At 39.5% G+C, this 14,326-nt stretch overlaps 1 protein-coding gene across 2 annotated transcripts; it reads right to left on the bottom strand.

Moving 5' to 3' along the window:
• Positions 1 to 10,185: 10,185 nt before the first annotated feature.
• LOC145597920 (uncharacterized) lies at positions 10,186 to 14,002 on the bottom strand. 2 transcript variants are annotated; one of them, XM_081654192.1, is made up of 3 exons: positions 13,657 to 14,002; positions 10,721 to 13,003; positions 10,186 to 10,614 (listed from the first exon to the last, which is right to left on the bottom strand). In XM_081654192.1, exons 2-3 carry the CDS (start codon positions 12,950 to 12,952, stop codon positions 10,339 to 10,341), a joined length of 2,508 nt encoding a protein of 835 aa, XP_081510318.1. In that variant the 5' UTR covers positions 12,953 to 13,003; positions 13,657 to 14,002; the 3' UTR covers positions 10,186 to 10,338. The 2 variants fall into 2 exon arrangements, with proteins under 2 accessions (XP_081510318.1, XP_081510319.1); XM_081654193.1 differs by having other exon boundaries at positions 13,892 to 13,980.
• Positions 14,003 to 14,326: the final 324 nt, after the last annotated feature.

Genomic DNA, 14,326 nt, shown 5'->3' with positions numbered 1-14,326 from the left:
ATAACCAAAATAATTCCAAGAACCATTCTTAATTAAATTGGTTTAGCTTGGTGCAAAAAACAAATTGAGGCAATTTCTCACTTTCAATTTAAACAATTTAAATTAAACTTGAGAATTTGACAAAGTAAGGGAAAGTTGGAAAAATATGAACTTTAATTCAAATGAAAAATTCCAACATCTAAATTTTGTGAATCCTTGAAAATTATATCTTCCAACATGAAGATAACCAAATTTCTATCACAAAAATTGAAACTTTATGTTTCCAATCAACTCAATGATTAAAATAACACAGTTTAACACAAAATAACATAGAATTTAGTGGTTTTTAAAGTTTCAATCACTTATCACAAATAAAGATTGAATCTTTAACACTTAGGAAGCCTCAAAAATAAAATTTTCACACTAAAAAGCAATTAGTTTGCAATTATGTGAAAATAAATCAACCTTTAAGCATCAAATACTACCAAGTAAGTGTGCTTTAAGGGGACTTAAAAATGCAGAAAATAATGCAAATAATCAACCACATAATCAACAAGTTATGCCATTAATTTCAAGGTTAGAAAAGACTTAAAATTTTTCGTCAAAAACGAAAAATCCCTCGAAAAAGGCATTTATGATCAGAATTTGGCTAAAATCATAGTCCCAACAGGATAAAAACCTTTCCATAACACCTTTTCCACCCAAAATTCACTAGTTTTGGGCGAAAATCTGGGTTCTGGGCCAAATTCGACATTAAAAACGGGATTAAAATAAATAAAACCGAGCTACTAATCTAATTAGCAACTTAAAACAGAAAAATAAACCAAAATAAACCTTGAAAAACATGATTATAAAAATAAACAAGCGGGGCTCTGATACCGCTGTTGGGGTTTGGTGAGTCCGACTCACCGCGGAAACAACCCCGACCCAAGGAACCACTCGTAACTAATAAAACCATAAAGCATAAATAAATAAATACAAGAAAAGGAAGAACGAATCATATCCTTGAAGCGAGCTTCGCCCTCTCAAAACGGGCTCTTACTTGAAAGCCTTGAGCACCGCAAATGCCGTGCCTCCAACGGTGTCCACCCACAAAGGACGAACACGGCTTTTTAGGTCCGCTACCTTGGAGTTAGCAAGGTCCGACCAAAACCCAAGTGTTAATGGAGTTTAAGAGTTTTTCCCAAAATATGGAATGCTCTTTCTAACTCCCACTCAAGCACTTTACTCCAAATCCCAAGGTTAGTATTTATAGAGGAATGTATGAGTGGGAATTTCTATCCCATCAATGTGGGATCATGAAATTCCACAAATTAATTTAAAGCTAAATTAAATTAAAATTGCAAACTAGTAATAAATCTACAAGTGGCATTACCATGTGAAATGGGTTGGTGAGGACCACATGGAGAGTAGGGGACCATACTTGCTCCCCACTCAATACTCTCCTTGTGCCACATGTCCTTACCCACTTGCTCCCATATTCCTCAAGCTTCCCCATAGTGACCGACCCTATGGCCTAGCCACGAGCCCAGCCACGAGCCCAACCCGACCCTAGCACCGCACCAAGATGCGGGCTGCTGCTGTGCGCGAAAGCCACGCACTTGGTGCGGGCTTGCTGCTGTGCGTGGCTGCTAGTGCGTGCACTGCTAGCACGCCTAGCTTGCGGCAGCTAGCTGCTGCACGCACCACGTGCACGCGGCTGCTAGCTGCTGCTGTGCGTGGCTGCTAGCACGTACCTAGCCAGCCATGCTAGGCTTGGCTTGGTGCGCTTTCTAGCTACCTATGCTAGGACATTTTTTCCCCTAGCATTCGGATGCTTGGTGCACTCCGATGCTAGGGGTATTTTGGGAATATGGTCGATTTACTATTATTTTGCACGTCTCGTCTTTTTATTATTTTTGACTCGACTTCCGACGATCGGTTTCAAAGCTCCAAGCTCAAATTAATTTCTTTCGAATTAATTCGTCGAATCGGTTCGTATATTTTTCTTGGGTGTGACCCAAAGGGTTCAGTCAAGATTAAGCTAATTATATTAATATTACTGATCGGAAGCGGCCTCCACCCAGGCATTCTGATCACTTGACCTTGCTGAATATATTAGCTTTCTAATAATTCTGAACCCGCTATTAGAATAATACACTTGTTCGAAGGACACCATTCCTTTCAGTAAAAGCATATAAGTGTTGAGATTGAGATCAACTTACCTCCGCCAGTTGGCCCATTATCCGGTCAAAATCCACCACCTGCAGTTCAAGCACTGCATTTTTCTCAGTCCGGGTGAGGGTCCTCACCATCCTCTTGGCAAAAGCCGGGAAGTCAGATGCCCCGGAGGTAGCATCTACACCAAAAGAAGTACTTGGTGAGAGGGATGCAGCATAGGTAGCATTCATCCGTTGCCAGCTGCTTACTGAGCCTCCGGAAGGGTCTACCTTAGTCTTGACTCGCGTGAAGTCAAGGGGGTAAGGAAGTTCAATTTTAGCCTTACCTTGAGTTTGGGCAGTGGGGTTTCCCCCTCCCCAGCCGCTGCAGTGCCGGCTACAGCATTGAGTAGCTCGCCACTCTTTGATGCCTCTAAGACATCCGGTATTTTCTCCCCCGAGCGCTTTAAGTTCTCACTCAAAGCCTTCATTGCAGCTGGGGATTTTCCACCAGTCTTAGGATGATCTGGTTTGGCAAAAGAAGTTGTCTGGGAAGGGGTCCTCCTTGCGACCTTGGGAGCCGGGGTTTTTTGCAGCTCCTCTCCCGGTCTTTTTATGTGTTTGGAGAAGGAGCGAGGAATGATCTTGCTGGCACCCTTCAAAGGAAAAACTAAATGTCAGCAGCCGACAAGTAAAGTTAATAGAATTCAAAATTCAAAGAAAATGGTAGGACAGGCGGTCTTACCCCGCCTTTCTTGGCCTCAAGGGTTGCTTTCTTGGTAAGCGACTGCTCTTTGCTCAGCTGCGCAGCAGATTTAGCCGGGGTCTTCTCCGGGCAACAATGTTTAAGGCTTCGTCTGCAAGAAGCAAGCGGAATGTTAGTCAAAGCAATACAAGAATTAAGTATAAAAAGCAAGAAAACAAAGTCAGCCTAATGTTAAGTGGATCTACCCTTAGGAAACAGGGGGCTTAACCCGCAGGCGGACAAGAATCTCTCATCCTTGAAAAAATCCGGATGGGGGATCCAGTTCTTTGGCATAATAATCTGAGTCCCATCCCCCAAGGGCTAAGTTGTTTCGAAAAAGCCCGGGTCCATTATTTGCCTCCGGGCCCTTGTAGAAAGCTCAGGAAGGGCGCATATCCTGCCCAGGAGAGCCGGTTCCTTAATGTACTGGCGCAGTATCCAGTTGTGAGTTAGAGAGGGGGAGGAAATCAAATAAAACTTTTCCCTCCACCCGGACCATTTGGACACCTTGTCCAAAGTTATTTGATATTGGGGCAAAGTAGTAAGGGTGTACCATACCCCATGACCGCCTGGGGCCCTGCTCAAGTAATGCATATGAGCAGAGGCCGAGAAGCTGGGCTCTAAGTTCTTAAATTCACAGGCAGCAATATAGCTCAGTATATTCCCCCATGAATTTGGAGTTAATTTCCAAACACCCAGGTCGTATCCCTTGAGGATTTTTCTAATTCCCGTGTGGAGGGGGAACCGGAGGCCGGCTTCTATTACCTCCTCAAAGCAAACAAAATAGTTGTCTGCATTTTCAATGTTGTCCCCCCAGGCTATGACGGCATCCGCAGGCGGAACCGTAATATAACATCCTTCTCCAAAAGGGTGTCTTTGTTTAAAATCCTGGAAGCTGCTCTTCATCAAAGCTCTATCAGCTGGCAGCATCCATATTTTCTTAGGGTCAGGGCTAGCTGAGGTCTTAAACGGCAGCTAATAGTCAGCCGCAAAATTCTCTTGTTCAGAGCTAGAAGCTTCTGACCCTAATCTTTCAGCGGCCTCATCGCCGTCTGACCTCTCTTCCAACTTAGAGGAGGAAGCAGCATCTTCACCGCCTGCCTCCCTCACTTCAGTTTCATTTGGGGAAGTGGGGGCACCACTTTAGGAACTCTGTTGCTCATCCGGACCCTCATAGTCCTCGTCCCTAATAACCTATTCTACACGCACTTTCCTAGCGCGCCGGTGTCTGGGCTTAACAGCCGTTTATTTTACTCTGGCCATTGTGTCCTGCACAAACATAGAGAGGGAGGAATTCGGGGATAAGAAAAGTAGTTCCAACTGTTTGGAAAAGGCACCCCCAGTTCTAGACTCAGCCGTACTAGGAGACCGGCTGAATGTCCTAGGCAGTGCCGTGTGTGTGGATGGAGAGTCCATTTTTAATTTTGAAAACAAATGTATACAGGCTAAAAAGAAGAAAAAATCTTAAAGAAAGGTACAGGCGGTTACCTTACTTGAAAGCTCTTAAAAATATGAAAACAGCAACCGGTGACCGGGTGACGTTGAGAAATGCACACGGAAATCTGGAATTGGCAAGAACGCAGCCGGGATCAGAGCACCTCTCTCTAGAAAATCTCTTTCTCTCTCTAAAAAGTCAAGGAATGAAGAATAATGAAAGGAGAGAGGGGAGGGGAGTAAATCCCTGTTTATAGACAGGTGAAACGGAGGTACCTCCGTTAAATCTAGTTGTTTTTACTGTTCACCCCTCCTGGGGTGACGCGTGTCACAGGCTCCACATGGCCTGCCACGTGCCCCCTGTGAGGGGAAAATGTTTGGGAGATTTTTTCCCCTGACACTTGGACCAATGAGGGCATGCCACGTGTCAAAGGTTGGCAAGTCATCACTGACCAATCTCTAGTTAACACGTGGCACACCCAGATAGATTCTCAGAGTTGCGGCTTTCAAGGGCCCAATTCCCCAAATCCGTTCTTTTGCGGCGCAGCCCACCTGCCCTAAGTCAGAATGACCTAGTAGAGGGCACTTTTCCCCATGACCCTATAAATAGGGAGATATTCCCCCATTTTGGGGGCATTCACAATCATTTATTTCACCCCATTTCTCTCACATCAGAGAATATCTGAGCTTTGAATCCAAGTAGATACCCAGCTAAATTTTCGCACTTTTTACCTTTCTTCAAGTTTCTAACTTGATCGTTGGAGGCGGAGCTCCACTCATCCGGAGTCTCCGTTATTTTTGCAGGTGCAGATCCAGTCGGACCAGTCCTCGAGCTGTAACTCTCCCGAGGGACAAAAACACCCAAAACAACTAGAGGCAACCTTGTTTTTGTTGATCACGTCCTTGATTTCAACCTTGAAACTTGTCATGAATTTCATGAGCTCGTCTCGAGTGACTAGAGTCTCACTCCTTGCTGTCTGGGTTTCCCCAACCGACTGCCTAGGGGGCTTGGTTGTACCCGCCAAATTGTTATTCCGTTCCAACTGATCCTTGGGACGAATGTGTTTAGACATGAGTGACCCATCCGGGGCCATATGGGTTTCGACTTCTATGTTTTAATTAGAATCATGGTCTAAAAAGACCTCCCCATCAACCAGATGACGGTTGCAATCAGGTGACGGTATAGACTCTTGAACCATCTTTGAGGTACTCACCCCATAGATGGCGCCAAATGTTTTGGGTGTTTTCGGATCCCTCCTGAGAGTTACATCTAAAAGACTTGTCCGGCACGGTCTCCACCTCCAAAACAACGGAGACTCCGGTTGGTATGAGCTCCACCTCCGACAATCAAGTTAGAACGTGAAGGAGATTGTAAAGAGCGCAGAAAAGGTAAAAGTGAGATCTTCTCGAATTTCGAGATTAGGTGTTTTCTCTAATGTGAGATAATGTACGGTAGTTATATTTAATGAACATGCCCCAAAAATGGGGGAAATCTCCCTATTCATAGGGTCAGTAGAATACGTGCTCATTAGGTCATTCTGACTTAATGGGTTGCGCCGTTTTGCGGGATTCTAGAGAATTAGGCCTTGAAGGTCGCAATTCCATTTGTCATTTGAGGTTAACACATGTCAGTTGGTGAGTGGCCCATGTTGGACCTGTCCAGGCTTGACACGTGTCCCTCTCTAGTTGGGCCACATGTCTAAGATATTTTTACCCTAAATAGGGTTGGTGGATTTACGCTTGCACTCCAAGGAAGGGTTTGTGGTCCTTACCTATTCCCTCTTTATGTGATGACACTTATCATTTCATTATTGTTTCATGGCTTTTAATTTACTTAAAATTAAAATTAATTGCTTACTTTTCTCCCTCTATTATTTCTCTCACATAGAAAGATCGATGATTGAAGTTTTTGGGAGCCTTTGCTTATAAATACCAACTTTAAGTTTGTAATACTATAGTATTAGCCTTGGTCTAGCCCCGACTAAGCTTTGGGGTAAGGGCTGGCTCGGTTCGGGTCTCGAGGGTGTTAGCCATAAGAGGCTAGCGCATTTACGGGGCTCTACGCTTTCAAGTTTGAGCTTTAAGAAAGAGCAAAGCACGAATCAAGGGTATGATCGTCTTTTCCTCTTTTGCTCTTTGTTAATTAATTATGTGGTTATTAATTAATATACAAGTTTAGTTACTACAATTTGTGTGCGGATTTTGGGCGGGTTTCATTCCGCGTAGTGTCGGACACTAAGAAATCCTACAAAGAGGACCATTACAAAAAGTGTAAAACCAGAATTATTAAAATCCCTAAGGGAGGTTAACCAATGATAAAAAGATGGAACTAGCTAGATGCATTCTTAAAAGAATGCGCAAGTATGGAATAGGGAAAAAATGTTATGCCTCTCTCTACAAAGACCGAGAACCCCGAGGCTGTGAATCTCTTTTTTTCCTCCATGGATATCATCCCTAGGGGGAAAGCTGAGGGGTCCAGCTTTAAGAGTAACAGGCCAATAAACGAAGGTTTGTTAATCATTCTCTAGGGTGCAGGAAGTGAAAAACGTCTTTCATTCTAGTGGGGAAAAGACATGTGGGAACGATTAGAGCGAGAGCGAAGTAAGTTCCCATGGTGGGTTGTTTTCATGGTGTCATTTCAATCTTTTTCACGGGATGAATTATTTATAATTTCCTTATTCGAAATCATTAACTTTGACATAAATGATTTCAATAAAGGATTATCATGTAAGATTAATTGATAGCACAATTTCATGGGTTATATGGACATAGAGATGTTCAGTCAATCACATAGATGTGTATGAAATGATGCATATCAAACTTTGACCTACCTTACCTTTAAGTTAAGGTAAAGAATTTCCGAATATATTAGTGGATTCCTTAGACATGAGTGGAACACTATCTTACCTCAATGACTAGTTTAACTGTGATTGTACTCTAACCTCATGATGTAAGAGGAAACTATAATGGGAGCATTTCGGTTTCTCAAAAATTTGAGTGGGAGTTTTGGTTTTCACAAGGTTGAATAAATTTCCTACATGATATGATTAGAGTATAAATTGAGAAATGATTGGTCATGCTCAAATGAATTACATAGTAATAATTTGTTTAATAATTCGAACTCAAATTCAAAGAAATGATTTGAAGATTCATATGATATCAACATGTAATACAATCATATTATAAAATTAGACACTAATTGACTTAAGGAATCTGAAGATTGCATACTTGTCTCAGACAAGTGGGAGATTTAAGGAATTGTGTTTTCGTCAAGTGCAATTACTAGATATATTAACAGATCAAATTATGGAAGTAATTACTTCAATATTTTGAGTTGTCATTTTTTGTTATTATACGTAATTAATGATCTTTAGGTAAGTCAAATAACCAATAGCCCAACAGAATGAATTTTACAACATCACACTTTGAGATAATGGAGTGAACAAAGAGAAAGGCCCGTCATGGGGTTGGCTGGCCACATTGAGAGAAGAGAGGAGCTTTGGGCTTGGTTAGAATATTAATTATATATGTAATATATAATTAGAGTTGCCTAGGTTTTTGAGATCAATTAATTAATGAACACCAAGCAATCAAAGCCTAAACTTTAATCTCTCTCTTTTCTCTTTCCTGCGTGTGCGTGTGGTGGTTGTGTGTGTGTGTGGTAGCCAAATTTCCGTCTCCTCCATAGAAGGTGGATCAAAACTTGTTTGTGCCCAACTAATTAACATAAGTAGAGGTTCAAACCTAACTCGTGGACCAAGTAGGGGAATTGCGTTTGAGGTTTTATTCTCCCAAATGTCAAATGTTGTAATCAATCTCTTGTGGAAATCATGCGTCAAGGGTATGAATTATGTGATTATTTATGTGTTATGCTAGTAGATACTTATTAGGAGCAAACGAATATGATTCGTGAAATTTGCATGATAGTACCTAAGTTCCTACATAATCATCTTGTAATTGTGATTAGTAAGAAACACTGGCAGAGCCAGAAGGGGACAAGGGAGGACAGATGTCCCCCCACTCTTTTTCTAAAAAAAATATTTTTTATATACATTTATTATTGCAGAATAATTTAATATTGGATCAGTTAGAGAAGTGGTCATAGATTTTGCAATAGAGACTTGTTGTAAGGAGATGCGGATCAAACCTTGTTGCAGAAGTCTTTTTTTTTTTTTTTTTTTTTTTTTACCCCCCTTGGTTTTTAATGTTAAAATAGTACTCCGTAATATGAATAAGAGCAGCATCATTTTTTCTTCTTTTTTTTCCCCTTAGTTTTTAGTTTTTAATGTAAAAATAGTAATATGAATAATACCCTAAAATTGTTGTTGCAGCCATTTTCCCCTTATTAGTATTCTTTTTACTAGTATTATTTTTCTTAACAATTATGCCATATAATTATTTGAATAATTCAAATTATAGTTTTGCATGAATAATACTCCGAAGTCCGGTTATAACAGAGATCGAATATGAGCTGTGCATTTAATGTTGAGCCCATGAACAACCCACATGTGAGCATTCTCTTGTCCTACACTAAAAAAAACTAAAGGGGATTTTAGTGGTAAAGAAATCCCACATTGAAAGAATTTAAAAGTTACCACCACTATATAAGACTAAGGGGCTACTCTCCTCGTTGTGATATGGTTTTGAGGTAGAACCTCCTTGGTCTTATAAAGTGGTGGACTTACACTCTCCCATGACAGCTGCGACCCAAACCTATGTTTGACATTTAATTAGCTACATTTAATTAGTCTAAACCAATAACCATAAATTAGTGGAGGAAGAATTTGTACATGATTTTGTCTAACTAAGCGCATTTTATTATCTTATAAATACTCCATATTTTGGAAATTTTGAGTTGTAAACTTGTAATACTTTAACAATTTAAGTATATGTGTAATTCAACAATTTTTTCTAACTAAGCGAATTTTATTTGTCCCCCCAATTTAAAATTCCTGGCTCCACTGATAAGAAAATGTCTTGGCTTGTGAGTAGAAGAGATTTATACCATGAATTTTCAGCCACAAAGTGCATAGAATTCCTCATTTTAATTTAAAAAGTTTATCTTTTGATTTTCCTGCTAATTTAGATAAAGGGCTGCAAACGATCCGAGCCGAGTCGAGTTTTTACTTGTTCGAGCTAAGCTTGATAAAAGTGTTCGAACATGCTCGACGGCTCGAGCTTGAACGAGCTTCAAAATTTTGTGTTCGAGCTTTGTTCATTAAGGTTTTGCCTTGTTCGAGCTCGGCTTGAGCTCGTTCATTTGTGATTCAAGCTCGAGCTTGAGCAAGCTCTAATTTGAATGAGCTAAAACGTTAACGAGCTCAATCAAGCTGATATTAATCAACTTTGAAAAATTATAAGTTTACTCTTATCCGAAAAGCCGTTTGATGATATTCATCATAACAACAAGATAGGAAGTAATTGAGTAATTGATATTATAAATGAGAAATTTGAGCAAATATACTATTCAATTTCTTAAAAATAATACTCCATATATTTTAATTTTATATGATATTATTAACATGGCTAATTGATTATAATTGATTTGGTTTCATATTAAAATTGTACTATTTTAAGAATAATTAAAACAGTGTAATTAATTGTTTCAAGCTTGAACGAGTTATAAATGAGCATATGACCAATCACATTAACGAGCCGAGCACAAAGTTGTTCGAGTTGGGCTCGTTTACATAACGAGCCTCAAATTTATGTTCGGACTCGTTCGATACTTAAGAAACAAGCTTTGACCAAGCTTGTTCACGAGTCGTATCGGCTCATTTGCAGCCCTATTTAGATAGAATTATGCATCATTTAAAAAAAATAAAAAAGTAGCAAAAGAAGTTCTATGCTTTGGTGATCATCTAAACTCAAATTTTGGGCTTGGTAATCTTCTGCACATGTATAACCCTTTATTACTAGTATTTCTAAGATGGTTTAACATTATACTGGATACAAAGATAAGATGCTTACTGATCTCTATTACCCAACTCATTTCTGAAGCAACGTAATCGCCTCGCGAGTCACTTCTACTGCTAGTATGACTTACACTCTGCCAGCAGGGGACAGAGGTGGATGCGGGGCATGCTTTTCAGGGCCTTCTTTTCTAATAGCCATGGATGCCTTTACCCTACCAAACCCCGGTTTTGATTCAACTTGGTCAGTTGTGTTTGCGGGGTGAGCCGGGTTCAGACTATTGATCAGTGCAACAGATATCGAAAATGCTTGCAAAGAAGAAATTTTGGCATCAAATTCCACTGAATAGAGTCCATCTCGAAGTGGAATCAAGCTAAAGAATGGTCTGCGTTGCTTAGCATCCCCCTAAATGAGAAGAAAAGGAGCATTTATCAGAAAATGAACATGAGATATACGATTTATTAGAGAACAAGGGGCAGAGGCAGCAGAAATGAAGAATAATACAACACACCTGATCATAAAGATCACATGGAGCTTGTAAATCCTTGTAGTGTTGCCATTTGTCTGTCAGAATCCTCAATTTGCAACCAATATCCCAACCTCCACAATCACATAACCCACCAGTTCTCCAGCGATTAATCAAAGATGAAGGCACTCCTTCACGAGGCAAGCTGTGGTCAGCACCTGGTAGTATGACAGCTACATTGCCCAATTTCTCATGTTCAAAGTCAGGAAGCCAGTCATAGTTGCTGCATTTGCCAACAGTACCTGGCAGGTTTACAACTATCGCCGCCAACTCCCTGCTTATCATAAATTCTGAAGTTGCAGCAACTTCTTTGCTCATATCAGCACTATACAAGACAGACTCTTTGACCATATTTTTTTCTCGGGATTCCTGGTTGCACCCACTTGGAAAATAAGGTTCTGAAACCTTCATTTGACCTACAACATTGTACCCAAATCCAGAAGGTTTAACCCTTGGATTTTTCCAGCCTCCACTCCTCTTTCTGAATCTATTAAGAGAATAAAAGGTGTATAACCAGCTAATGTCATCCTTGTCGAGTGTGCTAAAATTTTTCACTGTGGATGCAAAGATCTCATTATTGATTTCAACCACAAACTTGAACAAAGGTAGCCCACTCTTATCTGATAAATGCAAAAGTGCTTTGATTGTTGTTGCCTCGCATATTTCGTTCTTAGACACTTCTATAGGAATGGGCGGCTTCATTCTCAAGTCATTTGACTTTTCATTCAATTGGTTAGCAAACTTGGACTTCAATAATGGATCAAGCAATCTTCTGAAAGGGCTAGCTTTTGCTCTGCCACTCAGATTTGCTTTATTTCTGTTTTGAGATTCAGTATAACTGGAAATCCCAGGTTTAGCAGGACCAGACTTGGCACTCACATAAGTAGAGCTGATGGGAGGTTGAACTGACCTCTCCCTAAAGCTAAGGCTTTTTGTCATCCTAGATATATCAAAGCTAAATCGCCGATGCCTCAAACTATCTGCAGACATTTCAAATGAAGTACTCGTTGCTGATTCTTCAGTTGCATGGGAAGGCATATCTGATGAGTTGATTGGACTCTCAAGGCCCTGAGCTTTGACCAATGTATCAAGCTTCATGTCCAATTCCGTTTCTGTCTCAACTGTATGATTTATGGGGCATGAATGTGTAATATCAGAAAGTGACTCATCGGGGTGGATCTCATCGATGGAGAAAATATCAGAAAAGCTACCCCAGTTATGCGAAGCTGATTTTCCATCAAGCGATGCTCTATTATGCACCCCTGAGCTTGCAGAACCTGAGAAATCTTTGGGCAAAATAAGAATAATGCTCTCCTGGTTACCAGAGATATACTGCTCTGGAGTATCAATTCTATGTCCTCCAATGTTGTCTAAAAACTTTAATGCTTCACCATCTGAATTGCTGACTTTTCTTCCCATGGGCTTTAAAATCTCATGGTCATAGTTACTCGAGCTGGATAATGATTTCCCTATGAACACACAATCATCGTGACTTGAATACTTGTCCTTGCATTTTGAAGACTTACTCACATCATCTTGTATTTTAGTTGTGTCATTCTTGCTGGTTTTCTGCTTCTGGTCAATATTTGTTTTTGATGAAGTCTGTAACCTTGGGTGGTTCAATTTATTTCTAAAATGGCATTTATCAACTGTAGAAAAATCAACTGCGTGTGCTGTATAACTGTTGGAAATACTGGGTTGCTCTCTGCAGCGAAATAAAGCCTCATTATTTACCATAGCAGATGAAGAGCCATTTCCAGCACCATGTCTAGATTTTCTTTCACTCACTAAAGTTTTTTCGTGTTTGTGTGTCCATTTCTCTAAACGCCCCCAATCAAGAACTCCAATATTAAAAGCATTATCTTGGATCTTTTCTCCTCTTTGTAGAAAACCAGGGACTTTGGACATGTATTTGACAAGCTCCTCCTCCTTACTCGTACCATTCCTCCCCTGACGCAGTTGTTGATTGTTAGAAAGCTTTGTCCGGACAACAAACTCATTATTAACATCCTTTACAAACTCTAAAGGAAGATCTGAATGTGGAGGACGAATGGAGTTATCCACTTTAACAACCTTATCTTTAAACTTCAAACCTTGATTAGCTCGCGGAGAAAAAGGCTTTTCTCTAGCAAACCTCGACGTCCTGTACTCCAAGCCATGCCGATTGTCATTAGATAATGCTGAACTCTCATTTCTTGACAGTGCTCTCGGAGGCATGGTATCAGCAAAAGTCGATCTCTTCTAACCTCATATGTGCCGTATTACTCCCTGGCAATAAAATTTTCACATAAAAGTTGTAAAACACCCACAGAATCATATCAAACACGCAGTAAAGGCTCATCAAATCTGCGATTATATAATCCACAAATTATCATAGCATTATTAAAAAGAGCAAAGAAAATTACAAAATCAATCATAAAAAGATGGAATCAGTTAATTTCAGTCACTCAGTCAATAGAATATGTGAAGTTCTTTCCAGACATTACACAAATTAATCTCTCTCGTACAAAATGACCAACCATCATAGAAATGTCTATTGTAACAGACATTATAGATAGTTGATATTAAAACAGATGAAACGAATTTCATCCACTAATAAAATTGAATACTTGTATATCAACACAAAAACCAAAATAGGTACCAGCCATTTCAGATTATTATGTCAGTTACCATCACAGTTATAAAACCTTATTTTCACAAATTTTTCATACTCGTATCATTTATAAACACAGAATAAGAAGAAAAAAGAAAAAAAGGTAGAAATTGTCATGTCTTATTAATAGCAACAATTGTCAATTTAATGAACAGAAATTGTAATTTTTTTATAAAAATTTTTTTTTGCAAGCAGCTAAAATCGTGACTCAAATGCACAACATATACTATTTTCCACAGAAATTATAAACATTAAGAGCATTAACAACCTTAAAATTCAGCAACTTGAACATCAGAAGAAGAGATCTGTCAGCGATTCAAAAAAACAAAAAAAAGAGATCTATCAAAAAGGCCTTAATTTAGCAAGTATACTCGAGCAGTTGACACCAAAAAAATTAATTCAGCCATGAAAAACATAATTAGACCAGAAAAATAACATAAGATTAAGCTCACCTTAACTTATTCTGATTTTAATCAATGCAGAAAAAAAAAAAAAAAAAAAACCTTAAATCTTGGACAGAGGTCGCCGGTGGCTTACGAAACGAAAGAGTGATGTCCTAAGTACGTAAATTGAAAGGAAAGTAAGGTACCAATTATATTACTACTACTAATACCCACTGTAATAGAAAGACAGAGAGTTTAATTATAGATATATCGCTGTCAAATAACGGTGAAAAGCAAAATGGTGGTAATATCAGGAGGAGAGGGAGGAGGATCTGGAATGTGGGACCCAAAATTAACACAGATCCCAAAGGGTTTGGTGGGTCCCAATGGACCGTCAAAATTATAGTACAGTTAGTGTGACTTGTGCACACATATTGCTATAAAAATAATTAAAATTAGAAAAAAGAAAAAAGAGAAAAGAGAAAAGAAAAAGAAAAGACAGGTTCTTTCAAAAAAAAAGAAAAGACAGGGCTGAATGGCTGATGGTTTCTTTGG

Source organism: Chenopodium album, chromosome 20 (genome assembly GCF_948465745.1).
Source record: "Chenopodium album chromosome 20, dcCheAlbu1.1, whole genome shotgun sequence".
Lineage (NCBI taxonomy): Eukaryota > Viridiplantae > Streptophyta > Magnoliopsida > Caryophyllales > Amaranthaceae > Chenopodium > Chenopodium album.
This window is presented reverse-complemented; position numbering and strand designations above follow the sequence as displayed.